General features: G+C 32.0%; 3 protein-coding genes across 3 annotated transcripts; 1 reads left to right on the forward strand and 2 right to left on the reverse strand.

The window, feature by feature from the left end:
- Positions 1 to 4,232: 4,232 nt before the first annotated feature.
- HELRODRAFT_77555 (hypothetical protein) lies at positions 4,233 to 12,342 on the reverse strand (the record flags this gene model as incomplete). Its single annotated transcript, XM_009018168.1, has 6 exons — positions 4,233 to 4,397; positions 6,708 to 6,841; positions 6,906 to 6,987; positions 7,254 to 7,350; positions 8,479 to 8,603; positions 12,076 to 12,342. The coding sequence occupies 6 exons, from the start codon at positions 12,340 to 12,342 to the stop codon at positions 4,233 to 4,235; spliced, it is 870 nt and encodes a 289-aa protein (XP_009016416.1).
- Positions 12,343 to 14,167: 1,825 nt separating this feature from the next.
- Positions 14,168 to 15,025, reverse strand: HELRODRAFT_171454 (hypothetical protein; the record flags this gene model as incomplete). The annotated part of the gene is made up of 1 exon (XM_009018169.1): positions 14,168 to 15,025. The coding sequence occupies one exon, from the start codon at positions 15,023 to 15,025 to the stop codon at positions 14,168 to 14,170; it is 858 nt and encodes a 285-aa protein (XP_009016417.1).
- A 1,709-nt stretch (positions 15,026 to 16,734) lies between these two features.
- On the forward strand, positions 16,735 to 22,031 carry HELRODRAFT_77423 (hypothetical protein; the record flags this gene model as incomplete). Its single annotated transcript, XM_009018170.1, has 4 exons — positions 16,735 to 16,932; positions 17,839 to 17,973; positions 18,528 to 18,705; positions 21,736 to 22,031. 4 exons carry the CDS (start codon positions 16,735 to 16,737, stop codon positions 22,029 to 22,031), a joined length of 807 nt encoding a protein of 268 aa, XP_009016418.1.
- Positions 22,032 to 22,261: the final 230 nt, after the last annotated feature.

Here is a 22,261-nt window from a genome sequence, read left to right on the forward strand (position 1 = left end):
CAACAACATCAACGACACCAACAACAACAACAGCATCAACAATAACAACTACAACAGTGTCAACACTGTAGATACCAACGCCACAACCCAAAGCGCAAATAACACTAGCAAATGGAACATCATCACAAGAAGCAAGAAGATCCACAGCGATGATAATAATAATAATAACGTTAACAATAATAATAATAACGTTTTTAAATATTGTAAAAATAATATTAATAATATGTAGTTAATTAAATAAATTAATTCGCGCTTCTCGGCTGAGCGTTGATATTTACCTTAACAACCATAATATAAACAATCTTGCCGTTAAAATTTTAAAAATCGCGTTTTATATTGTTTATAGTTATCTTACATATCTTATATCTTACATACCTAATATATAATGCACTGAAGATGAGTTATCTATAACTCGAAATAGCTATTTGCAAATTTATTTAATAAAAATTTTTTAAAAAACAATAAAATGTCTAATTTCTCTGAAATTAATAAATTAAAAAGAAATATAAAAAAGTTGAACAATGTTGAAAGTAGTGTTAAATTTTTGAAATGTTGCATATATATATATATATATATATATATATATATATGTGTGTGTGTATATATTCGGTAGAATTCATACAATACCTATATAGTGGTAGTAGTAGCTGTTCCGGAGGTTATCCAGAGAGCATGCTGTCAGGCTAACACAGCTGATTCGTTGATTGATTGTTGTTTATCCAACAATTAATGCGCTTTTTAAATTTGTTCATTGATTGTGCCTCAACAAGTTCATTTGGTGATGAGTTCCAACTATGATGACTCTATTGAATAAGTAATTCTTTCTCCCTTTGTCTTGTTAAATCTTTAAAATATTTCAAACGGTGACCTCGCATTTTTGTTTTGACTATGCTAAAACGATTATTTAAATCAACTTTGTCCAAATTATGCATGATTTTAAACAACTGAATCAAATCTCCTCTTTTTCATCTTTTCACCAAAGTTGTTAATCCTAATTTTTTAAGACGATCTTCGTAAGCTAGGTTTCTTATTGATGGAATCAACTTTGTTGTAGAGCCCTGCGCGGTTGGAATTTTCAAAAACCGCAACCGCACAAAACCGCAACATTTGAAACCGCAACCGCGCCGCAACCGCAGCGTCGAAAACCGCTGATCCCATCCTTTCTGACGAAACTCTCCAAACTTTTGGACAGCATCAATTTAATTAAAAATTCTTTATCAATTACATCTATCTGTGGATCAACTTCAACATTTTTTACCTCAGACATTTTTATAAAATAATCGATAATTAACCATGCCGTAAATAAAATTACTTCTTTCAAAGTAAACAGGAAAAAGAAAATGGTTGCTTCAACGGATTCCAAAGATATTAAGATTTTAATATATAAAATTATTACAATGATAATGCAATTTTTAAAATGTTATGGACGAACAAAAATATTTAACAAAATTTTTGCGGTCACCGCGGTTTTGATAAAAAAAACCGCGCCGCGGAAAAACCGCATATTTCAAAACCGCAACCGCGTAAAATCGCATGATTTTGCACCGCAACCGCAAAAAACCACGGTTGCGGTGCGGTTTTTGCGGTTTAAACCGCGACAACCGCAAACCGCGCATGGCTCTACTTTGTTGCTCTGCGCTAGACTCTTATCATCCCTTTTTTTCAACAAGTTTATACCATGAAACGCATAAAAAACGAAACATAAAAAAAGGCCCGAAAAAAGATAAAATCTCAAATATATAAGAACTCTACAATTTTTGATAAAAATGTCTAAATCAATATAAAAAATTAAATTAATGACAATAACATTACGTTACTCTCGAAAATTGTGAAGTAAAAATAAACAAATAAAATTAAAATATTGTACGTTGAAAAAACAATATGCATATATACCTACAAGTGTACCAGTCCAAATATAGCATGAATGGTATTAAAACCATGGATATAATGTATGTATATTGCATAATAATTGTTACCTGTCTAATAATTTTGCTTAGTTCTATGGAATTAAACCATGAATATAATGGATACGGCATAATAATTGTTACCTGCCTCATAATTTTGCTCAGTTCTATAGAACTAAACGCGTAAGCATTATACATTTTTTCGTAGTAATTGACATTTTATTGATTTTTTACGATCAAACGTCTTACTATAGACAAATTTTTTAATTAAATGTCAATAAATTGACAAAAAAGCAACTAGAACGATAATCGCTAAACAACCGGCAAAAAACTGATTGTTTGCTTTAATTCAAATTCTTTTTTCAATTTTCTAACAAATATTTGTTAGATTGACCTTTTTGACCTGGATGTTAAATATATATGAACAATGTAACGCGTCTGCCATATTATATATATCCATGATTAAAACCGAATCCTTTAGAATCAACAATAAATTACAATTGAAAATTGAATGTTATTAAAACCGAATCCTATCATCCTATCCTATCGCTATCATCCTTTATATCTGGGGACCAAATTGATACTGCAAACTACTAAACTCCAACAGTGGACGAATGGAAGTTATTTATAAATTACGAAGCAACATATAATCAAATTTCCCAAAAGATTTTTTTATTCGACCAAGCATTTGGTTTGCTTTGTTTGATGCTGTGATAACGATTTTTCCATTTTAAGTTATCAACACCACAAGATTTGTTTTCATCGAGCTGTCTAAGTTTATCTAAAACAATCTTGTAATTGATATCATTTGGCATCATATCTATAAATTGTTCAAAATTACTTTTATTTACATAAAAAGGCGAAATTTTATTATCGTCTTCAAGTACAAACACATCTTGGAAACCGGCATTTATTCGATCCACAATTTCAACTGAATCTGACTTAGTTCCCCATTTGGTTTTTTAGACTTAATTAACTCTTTCACTGTTTGTTGACTATTAAGATATTTGGAAAAAATTTTGGGATTATCCTTAGCTCGTTCAACTGAAGTTTGCTCATAACAAAGACGTGTTTTGACGATTTCAGATTTTAAATTATTGCAGAAATCTTTATATTCATCAAGTAAATTTTTATACTTCCATTTATGAACGTTATTTTTATATTTTTTCTTCTGATATGTAATACTGTATAAAATATGGTCTCCTTATATATCGTAAGTTATCAATAATTCGGTTGCAAGATTGTATAAAACCGACAACTAAACATATGAAGTTGACATCGCACAACGTTCCGTATGCGAATGTAAGCAAACCATACATTTGTTTAACATTAACAAAACAGAGTGCATGGTTATCAGTAAAAGCAAAACCACCCCGATCTGCTCCATAATCATTAATGGTAAACAAGTCAACAGCTTTAATTATCTCGGAAGTCTGATTACTTCAGGTTGTAAATGTGATATGAATATCAAAAGAAAAATAGCTATGGCGAAAAATGCATATTCTAAAATGAAAACGTCCTCACCAACAGTAAAATCAGGATAACAACAAAATTAAAACTGTTAGGGTATTTCATTTTTTCTCTGCTAACTTACGGCTATGAGTCCTGGACAATTTCTAAAGAAATGGAAAAAGATTAACGCTGCCGAGTGTGGTTTTTGAGAATAATTATGAAAATTAGTTGGACCTCTCATACTTCGAATGAGGATGTATTAAAAGAGTCTGGTTATGAAAAGAGGAAATTACTACAGATAATCCGACAGGGGCAGTTGAAGTGTTTTGGTCACATCATGTGGAAGGAAAGAATGGACAATCTAACAACTACCGGAAAGATTGCAGTAAAAAAGATCGCGGTCAACAACGAATAACATTCGTGAAGTCAATGTCGAATATCACCACATATCAACTACTACAAAGTATTATAGATCGGGTTTTGTAGAGGTCGATGGTCGCCAATGTCCTGAAAGGATAAGGCAAGAGAAAGAAAAAAAGATGCAGGTGCATGAATAGAATTTTTGACCGGAAATCGTCTTTGTTATATAATCCCGCGCAATCAATATCCATCTCCTTATACAACCATATAATGAATGTATGGCGTTAATATTGCTCTTGCTTCTACAAGTGTACAACGACATATTTTTAAAATTATTTAAAATAATATAATGGGGTAATTCCAGCCTAGAATTTTGTGGAGAATGTAAATCATAAATCTCATATACTTTTTAAAAATCAATTTTCGTTAAAACACAATTTTCATTGAAAAATGTTTATTACACATTATTGGCTACACCAAAAACGATAGAATATTAAATATTAATTATCGTAAAAATTATATAATATACATATTGTTGTCCAAGGAAATTTCGGTTGCATTAGAAGTGTGGAAAGGAGATATCCAAGCGAAAGATATTTTGGATCCGAACACTCTTTTCAAATTTTTTACCCGACTAGTTCTGCAATATTTAGTTTTATCCCGCTTTAGTTGTTCGATTCCCTAGAGTAATATTTAAAATAACAATGTATATATATATATATATATATATATATATATATATATATATATATTTATTTATTTATTTATTTAAATTCAAGTATTAAAGTATTTTATGCTCATCAAATAGGAAAATTTCGTAAAAAAAAACAACATCGAAATTAAGATGGGATATTTTAGCAAAACATAAATATATCATGGTTAAGTAAATTAAATATAAAAAAGCATGCATTTACATTTTTAAGTGTTAACAGAGAGGACAAAACTCTGCACATTAAATCGGTGACGAAAACTATCGTAAACCCAGTTGTAAGTAATAATGAAAGCTGACTGTGTTGTAACGGGGCGTGCAAACATTCTTAAAATTGCTCAATTTAATAACTTTGCGTTTTTTCATGGTGTCGATTTTTTTCCATGAATATATATAATTTTTTCTAATAAAACCAAACACATTGAAAGATGACAAATTTCCAATACTTTTTTAATAAAAAATATTAACGGCACAAACGAAATTTATACAAAAAGACTTTTCTAATTATTGTACGTAGCTTTTTAGTTATTTTACATATTTTATTTATTGTTCTTTTTTATTTAATTAATTAATCACTTAAAATGCTAAAGATTTGGAAAGAGAGTATAATAACAGCTAGACCTATATAAAAACGGTGAAGAACAAAATACAAAAAACTACAGGCCCGTGTCACATCAATAATTAAAGATGTATCGATAAATCATCTCAATAAAATAATCTTTTTTCATATTAGTCAGTAAGGATTTTTAAAGACAATCATGTCCGTTACAGTTAATGAAACTGATGAACGAGCGGAGAGATGTGAGAAACGGGGAGAAGAAGGTTGACATAGTCTATAAAGATTTTCGAAGGGCCTTTGAGAAAGTATCCCACACAAAATTAATAAACTGAGAAAATATGGTGTAAAAGTAAAATTTTGTGGAAATAGAAAATTTTAAATGATAGAACATTCAAAGTAAGGGTTGGTAAAAAAATTTCAGAGTCGTATAATGTAATGAGTGTTTTACCTCAAAGTAGTGTGCTAGATCCGGTGCTATTTATTATTTATATTAATGATACTTTTTTCAATTTGCGATGAAATGACGTGACAATGGTATTGCATGAATACTGGTGATGCTAAATTATAGGGAAGAAATATTCTATAAAAGATGGAAAAATTCTACAAACCCGTTTAACATCAACTAACTAATCGGTGTAGAGTTTGGGATGTGAAAAGTAATATTGAAAAGTGCAGGGTAAACAGCGTTAATAATAGATTTGGTACAATTTACGTTTATAAAATTGATGACAGTGAATTGAAAAATGTTGATTAAAATAGTGAAAGATGATAATCTGGAATTTAGCATACATATGGATAAAATAAAATCAGCGTAACAAACGTTAGGTATCATAAATGTAAATTTTATGCAAATTAATGTTGAATCATTTAAATTTTTATATAAATCACTGATTCAATCACATTTATAATACCGGATTCGTGCTTAGTGTCCATGGAATTTAAAAAATATAGAAAAACTTGAGAGAGTACAAAGAGGAGGTACAAAACGACCACCAGTGTATAAAGAATTGAACGTCAAAGAATGGTCAGAAACTTGTTGCATTTTACTGAAGCAGACTCATCAAGAACAATTTATCGTTAAGAAAACCCATTTATTCATAATTGACATCAGTTAAAAGATTTTCCTTTTCTTTAGAATTATTGAAATTATCATTAATAACTTGCTAATAATCAAAATCAATATCCCAACACAATTAGAACTATTACTGCGCAGACCTTACTATAGTTAAGTGCGCCATAAATAAATGCAGCTTGATTTTATTTTGTCAATCATAAATTAAAACACATAAATTTTCCATTCCTAAAAATTTGCCACGCTGTGGTTCAGATTTTTTAGCCTAATGGCAAACACATATCTTGGTAAATTTATCTCAAATATTGGAGTATGCTTTACAAAAATAAAAAAATTTGCCAATTTAACTGCCAGATTTCTTTACGTACAATTTCTTATATGTAATAAATTTCTAATACTTTTTTGTTAGGAGGGAAATTACCTAGGTTTTTCGTTTACTGTCTTTGCCAGGATTATGTGCGCAAAAAAAATTTTTCCGTTATTACAGAAATTTTGTGGGTGTTTTTGGTGTACAATAGATTTTTTGCAATGGAAATTCTTTTGTCCAAAAACTTTATGGAAGCTAAATAAAAAAACTTGCAACAACTATTTACACAATGTAAAATCAAAATACATAATTGAAAAGCAATTATTAAAAAAATATGTGTTAACCGTTTCGTCGTTTAAAATTGCAGACATCTGAGATATGCACATAATACATGTAAATAAGCCAAACAACAACGATTCCACAAACAACATCATCATAAGGAAGCTAGTGATTGCGGGAGTAAAATTAAAACAGGAGCCTAAAATGATTTCAAAATTTATGTACAAATAAAAAATAGAGATGAATTGTACAAACTGATTTACCTGATAAACGAGTGGATATGCAGGAGAAAAAGTGAAATCCAGACATGTATATAACATGACATGACATCAAACATATATAAAACTGTGATGCAAAAGATATATTTTAATACTGTTACTGATAAAACAATCAATTATCTTAATTTTCCTGTAATGATGAGTTATTACAAGTTATAATAAACTCAATAAATTTGATTTCGAAATTAAAGTAATGATATTCAACAAAAAACCTAGTCATAACTTCTATTAATTATCGCATTCAACTGCATTGAAGATTGAAAAGTTACAAATAATTCTTTAACGCCATACAAAAAATGTTATAAAAATTAAGCCTTGTCGTTAAAAATTTACCGTAAACAGAACAAAATATTTCAGATTCCTTTCGCCAACACAATTATTGACCCAGGGACAGTGATGATCCATCTTCTCAATGCACCTCTGACAAATGCTTATATAGATTAACGTGAATTAATAAAAATAATAATAATAAATATGTAATTTGTAGCTTCAATGTTTACGTTTATTTTATTTAACTCAATGTCCTGTTTGACTGGATAATGCGATATTAAAATTTATCTTTTTTTAAATTCCGAAAAGTTTAAAGCCTTGCTAAATTCCTTTTTTTCATTCGACAAAATGTCAAATCGTTTTAACTCTTACTGTTGCTTTTAGATTTCAGTAAAATTTTCAAGTCTACATAATTAACCAATTGATGTAAAGATGCTTTATTTCTAAGTTTTTATGTTTCACTTGCTTCACGCCATCAAATGCTGTAAAACAGTAGATAAACGCAAAAAACCCTAAAAAAAATTTCATTTTGTTTGCTCACCCATTGAACATTTTAAGCATGAAGGCTAAGCATTTGTAGTGTAGCATATTCACTAAAAAAATTGGACATTCGAAACATCTTGTCTGAATTTTCTTCGAATTTTCACTTAATTTCAAAAGTAGAGTTTAATAAAATTGCTATTGAAGTTTCCCGTTTGATGTGAACATTTATTTGAAATGTAACCTGTTTCCATCCTATGTAATACATGTCGTTTTGATGGGATCGCTGGAAATTTAACCTTTTCTTATATTTTCTTTAAACTTTCTGTTACTTTATTGATTACAAAGTCATTTAGAAACTTAATTCCCGTCTGGCCTGCCTACTTCGTTTGACTTCATTCATGAAATTTCTGACAAAAGTCCGAGAAGAAGACGTTTCTATTAATAATATATTTCTATTTCTATATTTCTACTAATATAATAATATATTTCTACTAATATAATAATAAAATATACCACCAAAACATGATATATGACAGGCTTAATTAAAATAAGTTATGATCTATCAGATGAATTGGAAAAAAATTATTTTCATCCAAACCTTATTTAGAAAAACAGTTACAAAATTTTCAAGTTTTTCAAATTTCTGCGATGTTGAGTATAGCTTAAAGGACTAGATACGACTTTGAAAACCAAGCTTTTCCTCTATTTTTCTCTTTAAAATTATCAAGTCTGCTCATTCTAGTGCGTCATAAAATCATGCTCGATTTAAATAAAAATATAGACATACAAATCAAAAACTACAAACCTACAATGATGGGCACGTTCTGGTTTGATGGAAACGCATTTCGGACATTTGTACAAAATTTTGTCAGTTTTAAAATTCATTTTTTCCATGCACTCTGGAGTCGCATTTCCTCTGGGTACAGCTCCCTGTAATTCGTTATTATAGAGAAAAATACATTTACAGCATGTCAAAAATCAATAAATAAACAAATACAATTAATCCGATACCATTCATACACAACCACACACCCCCACGCTTGTGTAAAATTTTTTATTCGAACGCGAATTAACCAACGCAATTCATTATTATAATGAAAACCGACAAATAGAATCAATTCGAGCCATATTATTCAAAAGCATCACCCACCAACAACCATAACAAACCATTAAAATCTATTCATAAACATCCGCCAAGAGTAACATCAGACATACCCAATTATCCGTAGTCCTGCATACACATAACATCCATCTTCATTAATGATACATCTTCACACAATACATTCATCTCATACACATCCACTCATACTATGAGTGTTCAATCCCCAAAATCCGACCATGTAATCAGTCTTAAGAAAGAAAATTTAATATATATATATAAATATATATATATACACACACACACAAACTCACAACGGCAATACACATATATTCATACACACAATTACACATAAATTAAAATATAATAAAGTAAACAATCAAATAAAAACAGAATAAATGAAAAAAAATAAAATAATGATAAATAAAACAGTCCAAAATGGAAAATTCTCATAAGTGTTCCATCATCCTCCTACAACATACATCAACCATTAAAATGGGTCTTAAAACATACATATTACAAATATTCCATTATCATCAAACAACAAACTACAAAGCATAAACAATTATTACACCTTTTGTAGACCTTGAAAAAGCATTTGATCGAGTTACCCGTGAAGCAATCAGGTGGAGTCTACGTCGACAACTCATTCCAGAATATCTTGTTCGACTTGTGATGGAAATGTATACGAATAATAAGACTCTCGTCAGCACAACGGTTGGAAACACAGATGCATTTGACATCGGCGTTGGAGTTCACCAAGACTCGATTCTCAGTCCACTGTTATTTATAACTGTGATGGAAGAAATCACAAAGCCGATACGCACTGGTGACATTTGGAATCTAATATATGCTGATATTGTTTTAACAGCCCCGTCTGAGCAGAATACAGCACAGATGTTTGAAGATTGGAACACCAGACTGGCCGATCATGGATTCAAAGACAACATCAGCAAAGCAACAGCAATGAGCACTGGTGAACCGATTCAATCCACAGCTACTGGACGGTGGCCCTGTTCAGTTTATAAAGCTGGTGTAGGTAACAATTCAATCAAGTGTCAGCAGTGTAACCAGTGGTGTCACATACGTTGTACAAAAATAATTGGTAATTTATCTAAAGTGTCCAATTTTGTTTGTCCTGCTTGCATCAATCCACAACAACAAATTCGAAATAGCAATGTTTTTGAAGCCATTAAGGTAGAGAAAGTCACATTGTTTCAATATCTAGGAGATGTTTTGGATTGTACTGGAACATCTGAAGCTGCCGTTCGAGCACGCATACGTGCAGCCCGAAATAAATGGCATCTCCTTGCCTCTATATTGATGCGGCGTGACAACCCACTACCACTACGATCAAGACTTTATAAATCTGCGATACGTCCAGTATTGTTATATGATGCAGAAACATGGCCAATGACAACCAAACTGGAACAACAACTTCAACGAACCGATATGAAAATGCTCCGATGGATGCAACGAATTAGTCTGAAGGACCACATCAAATCTATCAAAATCCTGCGTCGTGCTGGTTTAGATGATTTAAAGGACGAATGACGGCAACACCGTCTGCGGTGGTTTGGTCATGTCATACAAAGTGGAAACAGTGCCATAACTTTTCTTGCAGATGTTGAAGTACCCGGCACACGTCCCAAAGGCCGTCCAAAAAAGTCCTGGTTGCAAACAATCGAGCAAGACATGAAAGCTCTAAATTTAAATGAAATGGATACAACTGATCGCCTAATTTGGCGCAAAAAATTGAACGTCCTACCTCGGAAGAACTTGGTCTTTGGACGCTAAATGATGATTGATTGATTGATTGAAAAAACTACAACCCTCAAATATTATCACGCAACAGTTCACTAAAATTATATGTATACATATAATAAAAATAATAACAAGCATGAGACAAAACAAAATCTGTAGTTTTAGTCAATGATTCAAAACTATATTCGAGCATTCATAAAAACACAACGTTTTCGTCAACCAATGCTGCTGCATGGATGTGAGCCATGGTCAACCGCCGGCATCCTCTTGGAAAAACTCGACGCTACAGATCAATGGCGCTTGCGCAGAATTCTTCGTCCATCCTAGTGTAGTCATGCTATAAACAGCAAAATTAGAAAAAGAACACTACAATCGCCAGTCACCACGCTTCCTGTTAGACATCCCTTTACATGTCTGGCCACAGCTCGTACTCGTTCTTCGGAGGACCACCATAAAGTTATAAAAGTTGCCATGGATTGACCTGAGCCGGTTGGACTCGACCACGTAGTCGCCGAAGGCAGACCTGGATGCACTCAACAGAGGCGGACCGATTGCCTGTCAACACCGAGTTGGTCACCGAGTTAGCTCAGTCGGTAGGAGTGCCATGTCTCGCGCTGCTATTACATGAAGGCATGGTTTGAATACTGTCTGCCAAAAACTTAAAGACCATCAGATGTGAGATTCTGTGCTTTCATGTGCATACATAACGGTTATGTGCGTCGTGTGGTGTGGATAGTACAGACTTTGCGGCACGAACGTTTAATTATAGGTGCAAAATAAAATGTAAAATACAAAAAAATTACCAAAATATTTCAAATATCAGTCTATGTGTTCAAAAAATTTTAATGCATGTTACAATTAAGTAGTTAAAGCTATTTACAAGCAAATTGGAAAAGTTGAAATAGAAATTAATCAACATGGTACGATATAATTTAATAAAAATTGTTAATTATATAATATTATTATGTTAATTAGGAATGGGATTGCTGTTTACAATGTTACACTGGTGGCACTACATAAATCAATGAGAGGATGTAAAGAAATGGCAATGTGTTGGGGTCTTACGGTGACGGTTTTTATTCAAAGACAAATATGAACTTTTTATGCACATACATTTATTCTTACTCCACCTTTTGTAAATACTTTCTATTCAAATGTATAAATAGCATTATATACATAAGTATGAACATTCAAGTGGTTCTTAGGATGAAACTTCTGAAGTAGAACTTATGCATCTGTTACGCTAACTCAACCAAGCAAAATTAACCCGATAACAAGACTAATGCAGATTTTTCAGATAAACAAATTAGTTAGTACTGTATTTTATTTGCAGTAGTTTTTTCACACGATGCCAAGTAGATAAGTGTTTATTAAAATACTTTGCCCGTTGTTCAATATGCTCATACACAAAATTCTTTGTTTACTTTAATGTATCAATAATGCATTTGACATAAAATAATTTTTGGTAAGTTGAACACAAAATCGCCTGATAAATAACCAATTTCAAATAAATAATATTGCAAGCAATTAGAAACTAACTGGATCTGAGAACATTGCTCTGAAATGTGAAACCATGGCCAAAGTTGACAGAATTTCAAATAAAACTCCATTAAAAAGAGCATGGTTGGTATAAGGAGATGGATGAAGGAGGACGGTTATGACCACAAACTGAGCATAAATAATTAAAATCCAGGTAAATGTAGCACAAACAATCCCACATCCATCTTTCACAAACCAGAAAAAGTTAAAAGATGGTGGCCAAACAAAACCAAAATGCAACCAAAATGGTTGGCAATCAACTATCATAACTCCGTCATCATATCTTTCAGAAGATTTTGCACGCCCGACAACTTTAATGATTGGCAATGAGCCTTCCTCATACATAACTGTGATCAAAATACAATGTTGATGTGCAGATGAAATAGGAAAGTTTTGAAATGTTGAACACAAGTTTGTCAAAGGTTAGGTCAAGTTAATAGATGTTGAAACGTCTGTTGCATGTCTTGATGTTTTGCTTATTTTGACTAGCATACTATACTATCATACAGATACATACAATGTAAATTTTACATTTAAGTAAGTTATGACTTATTTTATGATTTATTTTATTTAATCACTTTAATTTTAATTAAATTAATGTTAAACTAAAAGTTAGTTGTTGTTCATGCAAACAAACATTAACTAAGTAACCAAAAGTTTCAAGTAAAGTAAAGTTTGGACAGAATAAAATAATTATTTAATTAATAATAAATAAAACATTTCAATTTCAATGCATGGGGAAAGATTTCTTTTTTAAACTGAAAAACTAAACCTAAAAAGTCCTATCCTATCTCTACTAGTCTGTAAACGGGCAAACGGGTAAAGTAAACTATCTTAAATTTAATTTTAATTAATTAAATTAAATTAATGACTAATGTCAATTTAATATTAATTACATTAGATTAGAATTTAAATTAATTAAAAAAACTAAATGTAATAAAACAACTACGATTACAAACAGATTACAATACTACCAATACAACAACTGCAATCATTACAATATATTAAACAACACACATTTGCGTGTGAAAATCAGGTGTTGTTTGTACGTCCGTAACACCAGTTTCATGAAAGTGATTTTCAAATTTCACGATCAACGACATATAAATATGGAGTGCCGAAAGACTTTTGAGTTGAAATGGAAAATTTAAGAAGTTAAAGAAATCATTAATGCCTGATGCACATGCAAATTTAAAAACACGTGTTTTAACTTAAAAAAAATTTTGATTTTATTTGATCGAATAAATGTTAGCGAACTAATTTCGTTAAAGAAATTCTGTCTGTGTTTTTAAATCATTTAAAAAATATTCTGACAGTAAATATTTTGTTATTTTACACCAATCGACACAATATTGTATGCTTAAAAAATTATTACATATATTTATTCATCGCAAAATTATAGTTAACACGCTGTATCAAAAAATATTTACTAAATGACATTTTTACAACAGGTGTTAAAATTGTGTCTCGGTTTTAATTTATTTAAAAAAAATATTTTGACAGTATATTTTTTATTATTTTACACCAATCGACGCAATACTGTATGCTTAAAAAATTATCGGATATAATTATTCATCGCAAAATTTTAGTTAACACACTGTATCAAAATATATTTACTAAATGACAATTTTACAGTAGTTGTTAAAACCGTGTCTACTATTTGACCACCAACTTTACCTACCATCTGACCATCAACAATAAATAGCTTTAGGAGTTTTATTGGCGTTTGTAAGCTTTTTTATCTTTTTTTTAGTGTCACTGTTAATGTAACGACTGTGCAGTCTAGTAGACGAATGATATATTTCTCCATTGACAGTTACATTTATGATCACGTTTTTGTCAGGTTGCGGAATTTTTTTTATTTTGAAAAAAACTGTACAACATTCTGAAAAGCTGCACCTCGCTTTCCATTCCAATAATCATTTTTTTTACTAGTAGATTTTGATATGTAATTATAACAATAACTCAATATACAGCAAGGTATTACTTTATTAAATTCTAATGCAATCAAATCGGCCCACCCTTTTGACAACCCTCTTGACTTTTCATTAACGGGTGCCACGCAACTGAAATCTTGAAAACTAAGAACTATTTAAAATTTTTTAAGTACTTCATTTACCTGGCCACCTACCACTTGACCACCAGTTTTTTCTACCACCTGACCACCGACTTCACCTATTACTTGACCACCAACATTACTTACCATCTGACCATCGACAATATTTACCACTTGACCCCCAACTTCATTCACGTCTTGAACACCGGCTTCACCTACTATATGACTACCAACTTCACCTACCACTTGACCACCAAATTCATCTACCACCTGACTACCAACTTCATCTACCACCTGACCACCGACTTCACCTACTACTTGACCACCAACGTTACCTACCATCTGACAATCAACAATATCTACCACTTGACCATCAACTTCACCTACCACTTGAACAACGGCTTCACCAATTATCTGACTACCGTTTTCACTTACCACTTGACCACCAACTTCATCTACCACCAAACTACCAACTTCATTTACTACACAACTACCAGCTTCATCTACCACTTGACCACCAACTTCACCAACCACTTGAACACCGACTTCAACTAACACTTGACCACCAGCTTCACCTACCACCTGACTACCAACTTCATCTACCACCTGACCACCGACTTTATCTACCTTTTGACCACCAACTTTATCCACACCTTGACCACCAATTTTATCTACCACTTGACCACTAACTTCACCTACTTCTTGACTCCCAACTTCATCTACTTCTTGACCACCAACTTCTCCCTCACTATCAGCAATCGTTTTAATTTTAGAGTAAATGTATTTCAATTTTTTTATTACTTTATGGCTACGACCGACGCCAAGCGTGATACCAACTTTCACGAACATTTCACTTTGACTATACATTTCGAATTTTGAGAACACTTCTTTCATTTCTTCGATGGTAAAAACAATCTTTCTACTCTAATTAATGGTTGATAGAAAAGTTTGTAATTTTCATTTCAATTGTTATTAACTTATATTTAAAATTAAACTGTTAATAAAAAGAAAATATTTCTTAAAAACAACTAGACAGTTGTTGAGTATTTTTTAAACGCAACAAATATTTTTTGTCTGCCAGGTTTTTTACAAACAGCTTGATATGGGAGCATAGAGCACGTTGATATAACAGTGAGCTTCAAGAAATTACTATTAAATCTACTACTTCTAAAGCAACTACTACTACCACCACAATTACAACTACCACTACTAATACAACGACTACTACGTACTATCACTATAACTACTACTACTTCTTATCTTCTTATATAGCCGCTAAAACTGCTATCAATGCTACTACTACTACTACTATTACTACTACTACTACTAATACTACTACTTAAAAAAATAAAATACACACATATGCACAAATTGTTATAGTCTTGTGTTAATTAGTGCCCTGACAGCAAATAACCATTAAAATTTATCTCATAGCAGACTAATCAATTTGTGATTTCAACAACAAACACGTCGTTATAGATGCTACTACTACTACTACTACACTACATCTACTACCACTATTATTTTGTAAAATAATAAAATATTTATTGTCGGAATATTTTTTAAATAAGTTAAAACCGAGACACGGTTTTAACAACTGTTGTAAAATTGTCATTTAGTAAATATATTTTGATACAGCGTGTTAACTATAATTTTGCGATGAATAAATATATGTAATAGTTTTTTAAGCATACAATATTGTGTCGATTAGTGTAAAATAACAAAATATTTACTGTCAGAATATTTTTTAAATGATTTAAAAACACAGACAGAATATCTTTAACGAAATTAGTTCGCTAACATTTATTCGATCAAATAAAATCAAAATTTTTTTTTTAAGTTAAAACACGTGTTTTTAAATTTGCATGTGCATCATGCATTAATGATTTCTTTAACTTCTTAAATTTCTCCATTTCTACTCAAAAGTCTTTCGGCACTCCATACTTATATGTCGTTGATCGTGAAATTTGAAAATCACTTTCATGAAACTGGTGTTACGGACGTACAAACAGCACCTGATTTTCACACGCAAATGTGTGTTGTTTAAATTATCCATTGATTATAGATGTAGAAATCTAGCAGTTCTTATTTATATCTATGTTATGCCCTGAATATGGGCTATCAACTATGGAAATTCGTTATTATATTCTATTCTAAGTATATGGTCGTTACACTATTCGATTTATCAATTAATCAATCAACTAAGTATATGGTCGTTATACTATTCGATATATCAATCAATCAACTAATCAATGGTGATGATATTCTAAGTAAATGGTTCTAAATAAAATTTTATACATTTACCACGAAAATAGACCAATAAAAATCTTAAAAACCTATGAAAAAAAAATTAAGTATGCCCTGATAAGTATGAGTATATATATACATAGTATGTACACAACACTTATATACTAGATAAAGCAATAAATATATTTTAATATTCTATATTTGAAATTTTAAAATATTTGAAATGTGAACAAAAAATTAATAAATGACAAAACGCCGGTGAATTTTATACACAAATGTAAAGAAAACAAGAAGGTCTTCCTCCTAAGTATTCGCATCCTAGACGCATACGTGGTGAATAAATCAACATGTACACAATGTTCTGTCGAATCTTGTTCTGTTGCACTTTATATTTATTTTTTTCAGCTAACAGTCAGTTAATAATTAACGCTAAAAATAAAGGTGGCGATGTCTTCAAAGAGTTTATTGAAGCGAACACCACTTACGATACGATAAGCTTGGATTTTATGACTGCCGACGGTACTTTAGTCACTCATTTTGTGGACTCCAAAAACGTGAGCTTCTTCTAATCTAGGCATGTTATATTATAATTATTGATGACTATTATATATATATATATATATATATATATATGTATATATATATATATATATATATATATATATCGCATATCACAAATGCCTGAAAAAGTTGAAATGTATTTATTAATTTAAGAAGAACAGCAAAACATAACAGTCAATATAAGAATGAGTTAATCTGTTGATCAGTTAAAAAAGTTAATAACATAATTCAACTCAAGTGATGATTGTATTATAAAATAAATTATATATTTTATTTTTATAGATATTTGATGTGTATTTTTCTTTAATTAATTAATAGAGTTTCTATTAATTATATATGGTGTATGATGTATGTATCTAAAAATATTATTTTTTGTGAAAATAGCACTATTGTTTTTTTTTTTTTACTTCCCTTTACTGTTTACAAGGTATGGGCTGGTCTGGTACAGCAGCTGAGAATGAAATAAAGGTAGCTTGGAAAAAATTATAGAAATGACATTCATACTTTGGTCCTGAAGTATTCTTTAATATTATATTTGAAAAAGAAAATATGCAAAACATGTATGGTAAATTGTGTGCTTTATATATTGGAAATGTAGGTGTATAAACAGTAGAAATACAATACAATACAAATAGTCAGAGGCTCTTGGATCATTATCCTACAAAAGACTCTCCGTTATGAATTATAAAAATGTAGATTTTTTAACTAAGTTTTCAAACCTTATGCATTAATATATTTTGTCTCTTAGGTTGTTTTCTACAGCTTTACTGTAGTTTATATATTCTCAAATTATAACAATAAATATTAGTTATTATGCCAAAAATGTTCACCATCAATGTTAACTAATGTCATTCAACATTCTAGCAAAAGCAATTAATCATTGAAATTTTTAATTTTAGGAATTACAGATATTTAAATTGTCCCTACTTCCTGAAGATGATCTGTTTCAGACTGGTGTCATAAATTTTTGTTTCGTTACTCGAATTACAAAAAATGAATTCATATCTTCAGATGCCATGTCCAAACTACGTCAAGTTTGTAACATTCACATATTCATCAATGTTATTTACCATGTTGGACAATCCAATATTTCTCTTTGCAATGTAATGCAATAAAAAACAGGGATTGGAGCCGGCACACATTTTGCGCATTTAATTGTCAATTTGCCAAATGTCATGCGGTCAATGTTTAATGAATCTGGTTAGAATTATCATTGAAATAAGAATTAAAATTAAAAGTTGGAGCAAGCAATGTTTTGTGCAGCTTCTCTTTATTAGTTTTCAATTTTAGCATTTACTAATACAACCTGTTGAATGACCTCATTTAATTCAACTTTTTACATGTTATTAAATTGGTAAAATTATTTGAAAAGATTTGTCCCATTGCGAAATAATAGACAAATATAGGTACAGAAATTTATTTTCACTTGTCTTTAGTCCTGAGGTCTTTGTTTGATGCATTTTATGTATGAATTTACACAAATCTTTAACCTTTTCTTCATTGATAACTTTGTATGCATTACTATTTTTGCAGCATCTGAAACATTTGGCTATCATGCGTGATAATATTACTTATATTACAATTACAGAAAAATCCTAGTGCCATGCGACACCCAGAAGAGCAACTACCCACCAGCATATACACAATGGACGTTATGTTAAATGCCAGAGCATCCCACCTTCTTAGCCCGCATATCAATTCTTTGTGTAAAACAGCGAAATATTCAACTTTTGCAGAACAAGCGGACATTAAGCTCTTAGCACAAAGTAATTAAAGTTTGATGCGACTGTTTAAACGCGTCACTTGATATTTAAAAAACACACCATTACCTTTGTAGTTTTCAGACCTCAAATATTCTGGACAATTTTGTGATGTTTGATAGAAGGAACTGCTGGTTGAGTTGAGGATGTGGGTGTCCTTAGAAGTATAGACTTTGGGAGATGTCTTTCTGCTATCTGGAAGGCGTTGAATAAATCAGAAAAATCTTTGAAGAGTAAAATAAAAATAATATCAATCAATCTTCCTTTTGCGTCCAGAGACCCGGTTTCCCGAGGTAGGACGTTGTTCTCTTTGCCATCAACTTTTTGCGCCAAATTAGACGATCAGTTGTATCCATTTCATTTAAATTTAGAGCTTTCATGTCTTGCTCGATTGTTTGCGACCAGGACTTCTTTGGACGGCCTTTGGGACGTGTGCCAGGTACTTCAACATCTGCAAGAGAGGTTAGCATGTTATGGCACTGTTTCCACTTCGTTTGACATGACCAAACCACCGCAGACGGTGTTGCCGGCATTCGTCCTTTATATCATCTAAACCAGCACGACGCAAGATTTCGGTAGATTTCGGAAGATTTCCGACACTTTAGATAGAGTCCCAATTATTTTTGAACAACGTTTGTGACACCACTGGTTACACTGCTGACACTTGATTGAATTGTTACCTACACCAGCTTTACAAACTGAACAGGGCCATCGTTCAGTAGCTGTGGATTGGATGGGTTCACCAGTGTTCATTGCTTTGGTTTTGCTGATGTTGACTTTGAATCCATGATCGGCCAGTCTGGTGTTCCAATCTTCAAACATCTGTGCTGCATTTTGCTCAGACGTTGCTGTTAAAACGATATCATCAGCATATACTAGATTCCAAATGTCACTAGTGCGTATCGGCTTTGTGATTTCTTCCATCACAGTTATAAATAACAGTGGACTGAGAATCGAGCCTTGGTGAACTCCAACGCCGATGTCAAATGCATCTGTGTTTCCAACCGTTGTGCTGACAAGAGTCTTAGTATTCGTATACATTTCCATCACAAGTCGAACAAGATATTCTGGAATGAGTTGTCGACGTAGACTCCACCTGATTGCTTCACGGGTAACTCGATCAAATGCTTTTTCAAGGTCTACAAAAATGTGTGATAGTTGTTGATGCTTTGCGAGGTACTTCTCTTGCAGTTGCCGAAGGATGTGAATTGCATCAATTGTTGATTTCCCGCTAGAAAACCAAATTGATAATTTCCGATTGTGATGCACGACGTTAATCTTCTCTCAATGATTTTCTCGACAATTTTCAAGGAGTGTTCTAACAGACGTATATCCCGATATGATGAACAGTTCAATGGATCACCTTGCCTTTGTATAGAGAAACTGTCATGCTATAGTTCCATTCAGTCGGCATTGAGCAATTTCTCCAGATTTCACGGCAAAGTTGTAGTAACGTTTGGATACCTGCAGTACCAGATGCTTTGATAATGTCATTTGTGAGTCCAGAGGGCCCTGCTGCCTTTCCATCCTTCATAGCTTTCAGAGCTTCTGTAAGCTCCTCTACAGTGATGTCTGGAATCGGACCTTCGATGGGTGGAGCGTCAAAGTTAACATTGATTGGATTTGTTTCGTTTAACAGACGGTTGAAGTATTCTCTCCTCTGTAGCTTGATCTCATCTTGTTCAAGAACCATCTCATTTTTGTCATTTTTTATACATGAGGCACCAACTATGTCTTTTTTCGTACGCTTTGCTTGTTTTGCTATACGATACAGAGATTTCATTTGTTCACCTTTGCTTTTAGTGAGCCACTCTCTGCACTGATCTGTCTGAGCCAGTGCAACTTGACGTCTTGCATTGTTGTTCTTCTCACGGAACATTTTATGGTCATCAACAGACTTTGATTTTTGCCATTGCTTGTATGCAACTTTCTTTTCAGCTATTGCATTTTGTACACTGTCATTCCACCACCAAGTGTCACGTTCATGCTGACGTTTTGTACCAGTTTTCCCACAAACTGTAGTTGCAGCGTTCATCAAAATGGTTTTGTATGTACTCCAATCTGTACTGGCTTGCGATTGGTGGTCTAACTGTGTGGCGACAATCTGTTGAAATTTTTCTCGATGAACATTGCTTTTCAGTTTCCACGTTTTGATTTTCCGAGGCATTTGTTTAGACTTATGTTTTGACAGTTCGACAACCAGGTCTGCCACAAGGAGTCTATGTTGGGCGACACATGATTCGCCAGGTATAACTTTGACGTTTTTGAACAGCCTTCGGTGTGGTTGCTTCGCAGCGAAGAAATCAATTTGCGTGGCTGATGGTCCACTTTTGTATGTTATTAGATGTTCCAACCTCTTTCTAAAATATGTGTTCAGTAAACAAAACCCGTGACTTTCTGCAAACTCAAGGATGCGGTTGCCATCTTCATTCCGTTTTCCATAGCCAAAACCGCCATGTACATTGTCAAAACCATCTGTTTTCTCTCCAACGTGACCATTGAGATCGCCTTCAATCAGGATTGTTTCAGATTTTGGTATTGTTGAGATGGTGTCAGAAAATGCAGCCCAGAAGTCATTTTTCATCTCTTCTGATTCGCTTGTCTGTGGTGCGTATGCAGAAAAAATAATCATTGTTTGCTTTTCTATGCGAAGCTTGATCCACATGAGACGTGAATTAATCCTTTTAATATCCAGTACTTCTTGGAGAAATAAAAAATTCTTATTGCATTAAAATGACGGGAATCTATGCAAATCCTCTGATTGTCTTGCTCAATATTTAATGGCACAGCATTGTCCACCCTTAGAGTTTTTTTCTTCCATAAAATGGAATGGACCACTTATTTATTGTTAAATGTAGTGGTGATGTTTATGAGTTTTTAAGTCACTCATTATTATATAGGTTATAAAAGTTATTAAGTTATTAATGTTATATAAGTTCGAGTTAAAAGTATAAAGCCGACAAACAAAACTTAGCGTCAAGTTTTAAAAATGGCTCAAAATTCATGCATAGTCAGTGTTGTATTTTTAATTTTCAGTTATGAACAAAAACTACAGCCTGTTAGAGGAATCAATGAAAAAACTTCCCGACATAAATGGAAATCATTCAGCATGTTCGCACACATCTACCGAGACTTCTCCATGTATTTGTCACTTAACCGTGTGCGTTGAATGGTACCCATGTGGACTGAAATATTGCAGAGGCAGGGATTCTCAAAGTCGTGTTCTCAACTACAGATGCGGCATAAAAACTTGCAAAAAGTGCAGCGTGTTTAAACATTACGTTTCCAGCTTTTTAATGTGCACGTGGGACGAACCAAAAATTGTGTCTTAGCGAATAACGGCAAAAATAATTTTTTGTTTTTTAAAATTATGATTTTTCATTTTACGAGGTTAATGCTTTGTACAGAATATTTAATAGTTTATAAAAAAAACTGATAATTTTTATAGAATTGTATTATCATTTCAAGGCACTTGATCAACAAGTTCAAAATGTTCTTAATCTGCAACAACTCACTTTGCTTTTTATTTTCATTCAGAAAAATGTACAAGTTGCTGATCTAA

This window comes from Helobdella robusta, assembly GCF_000326865.2.
Source record: "Helobdella robusta unplaced genomic scaffold HELROscaffold_20, whole genome shotgun sequence".
In the NCBI taxonomy this organism is placed as follows: domain Eukaryota; kingdom Metazoa; phylum Annelida; class Clitellata; order Rhynchobdellida; family Glossiphoniidae; genus Helobdella; species Helobdella robusta.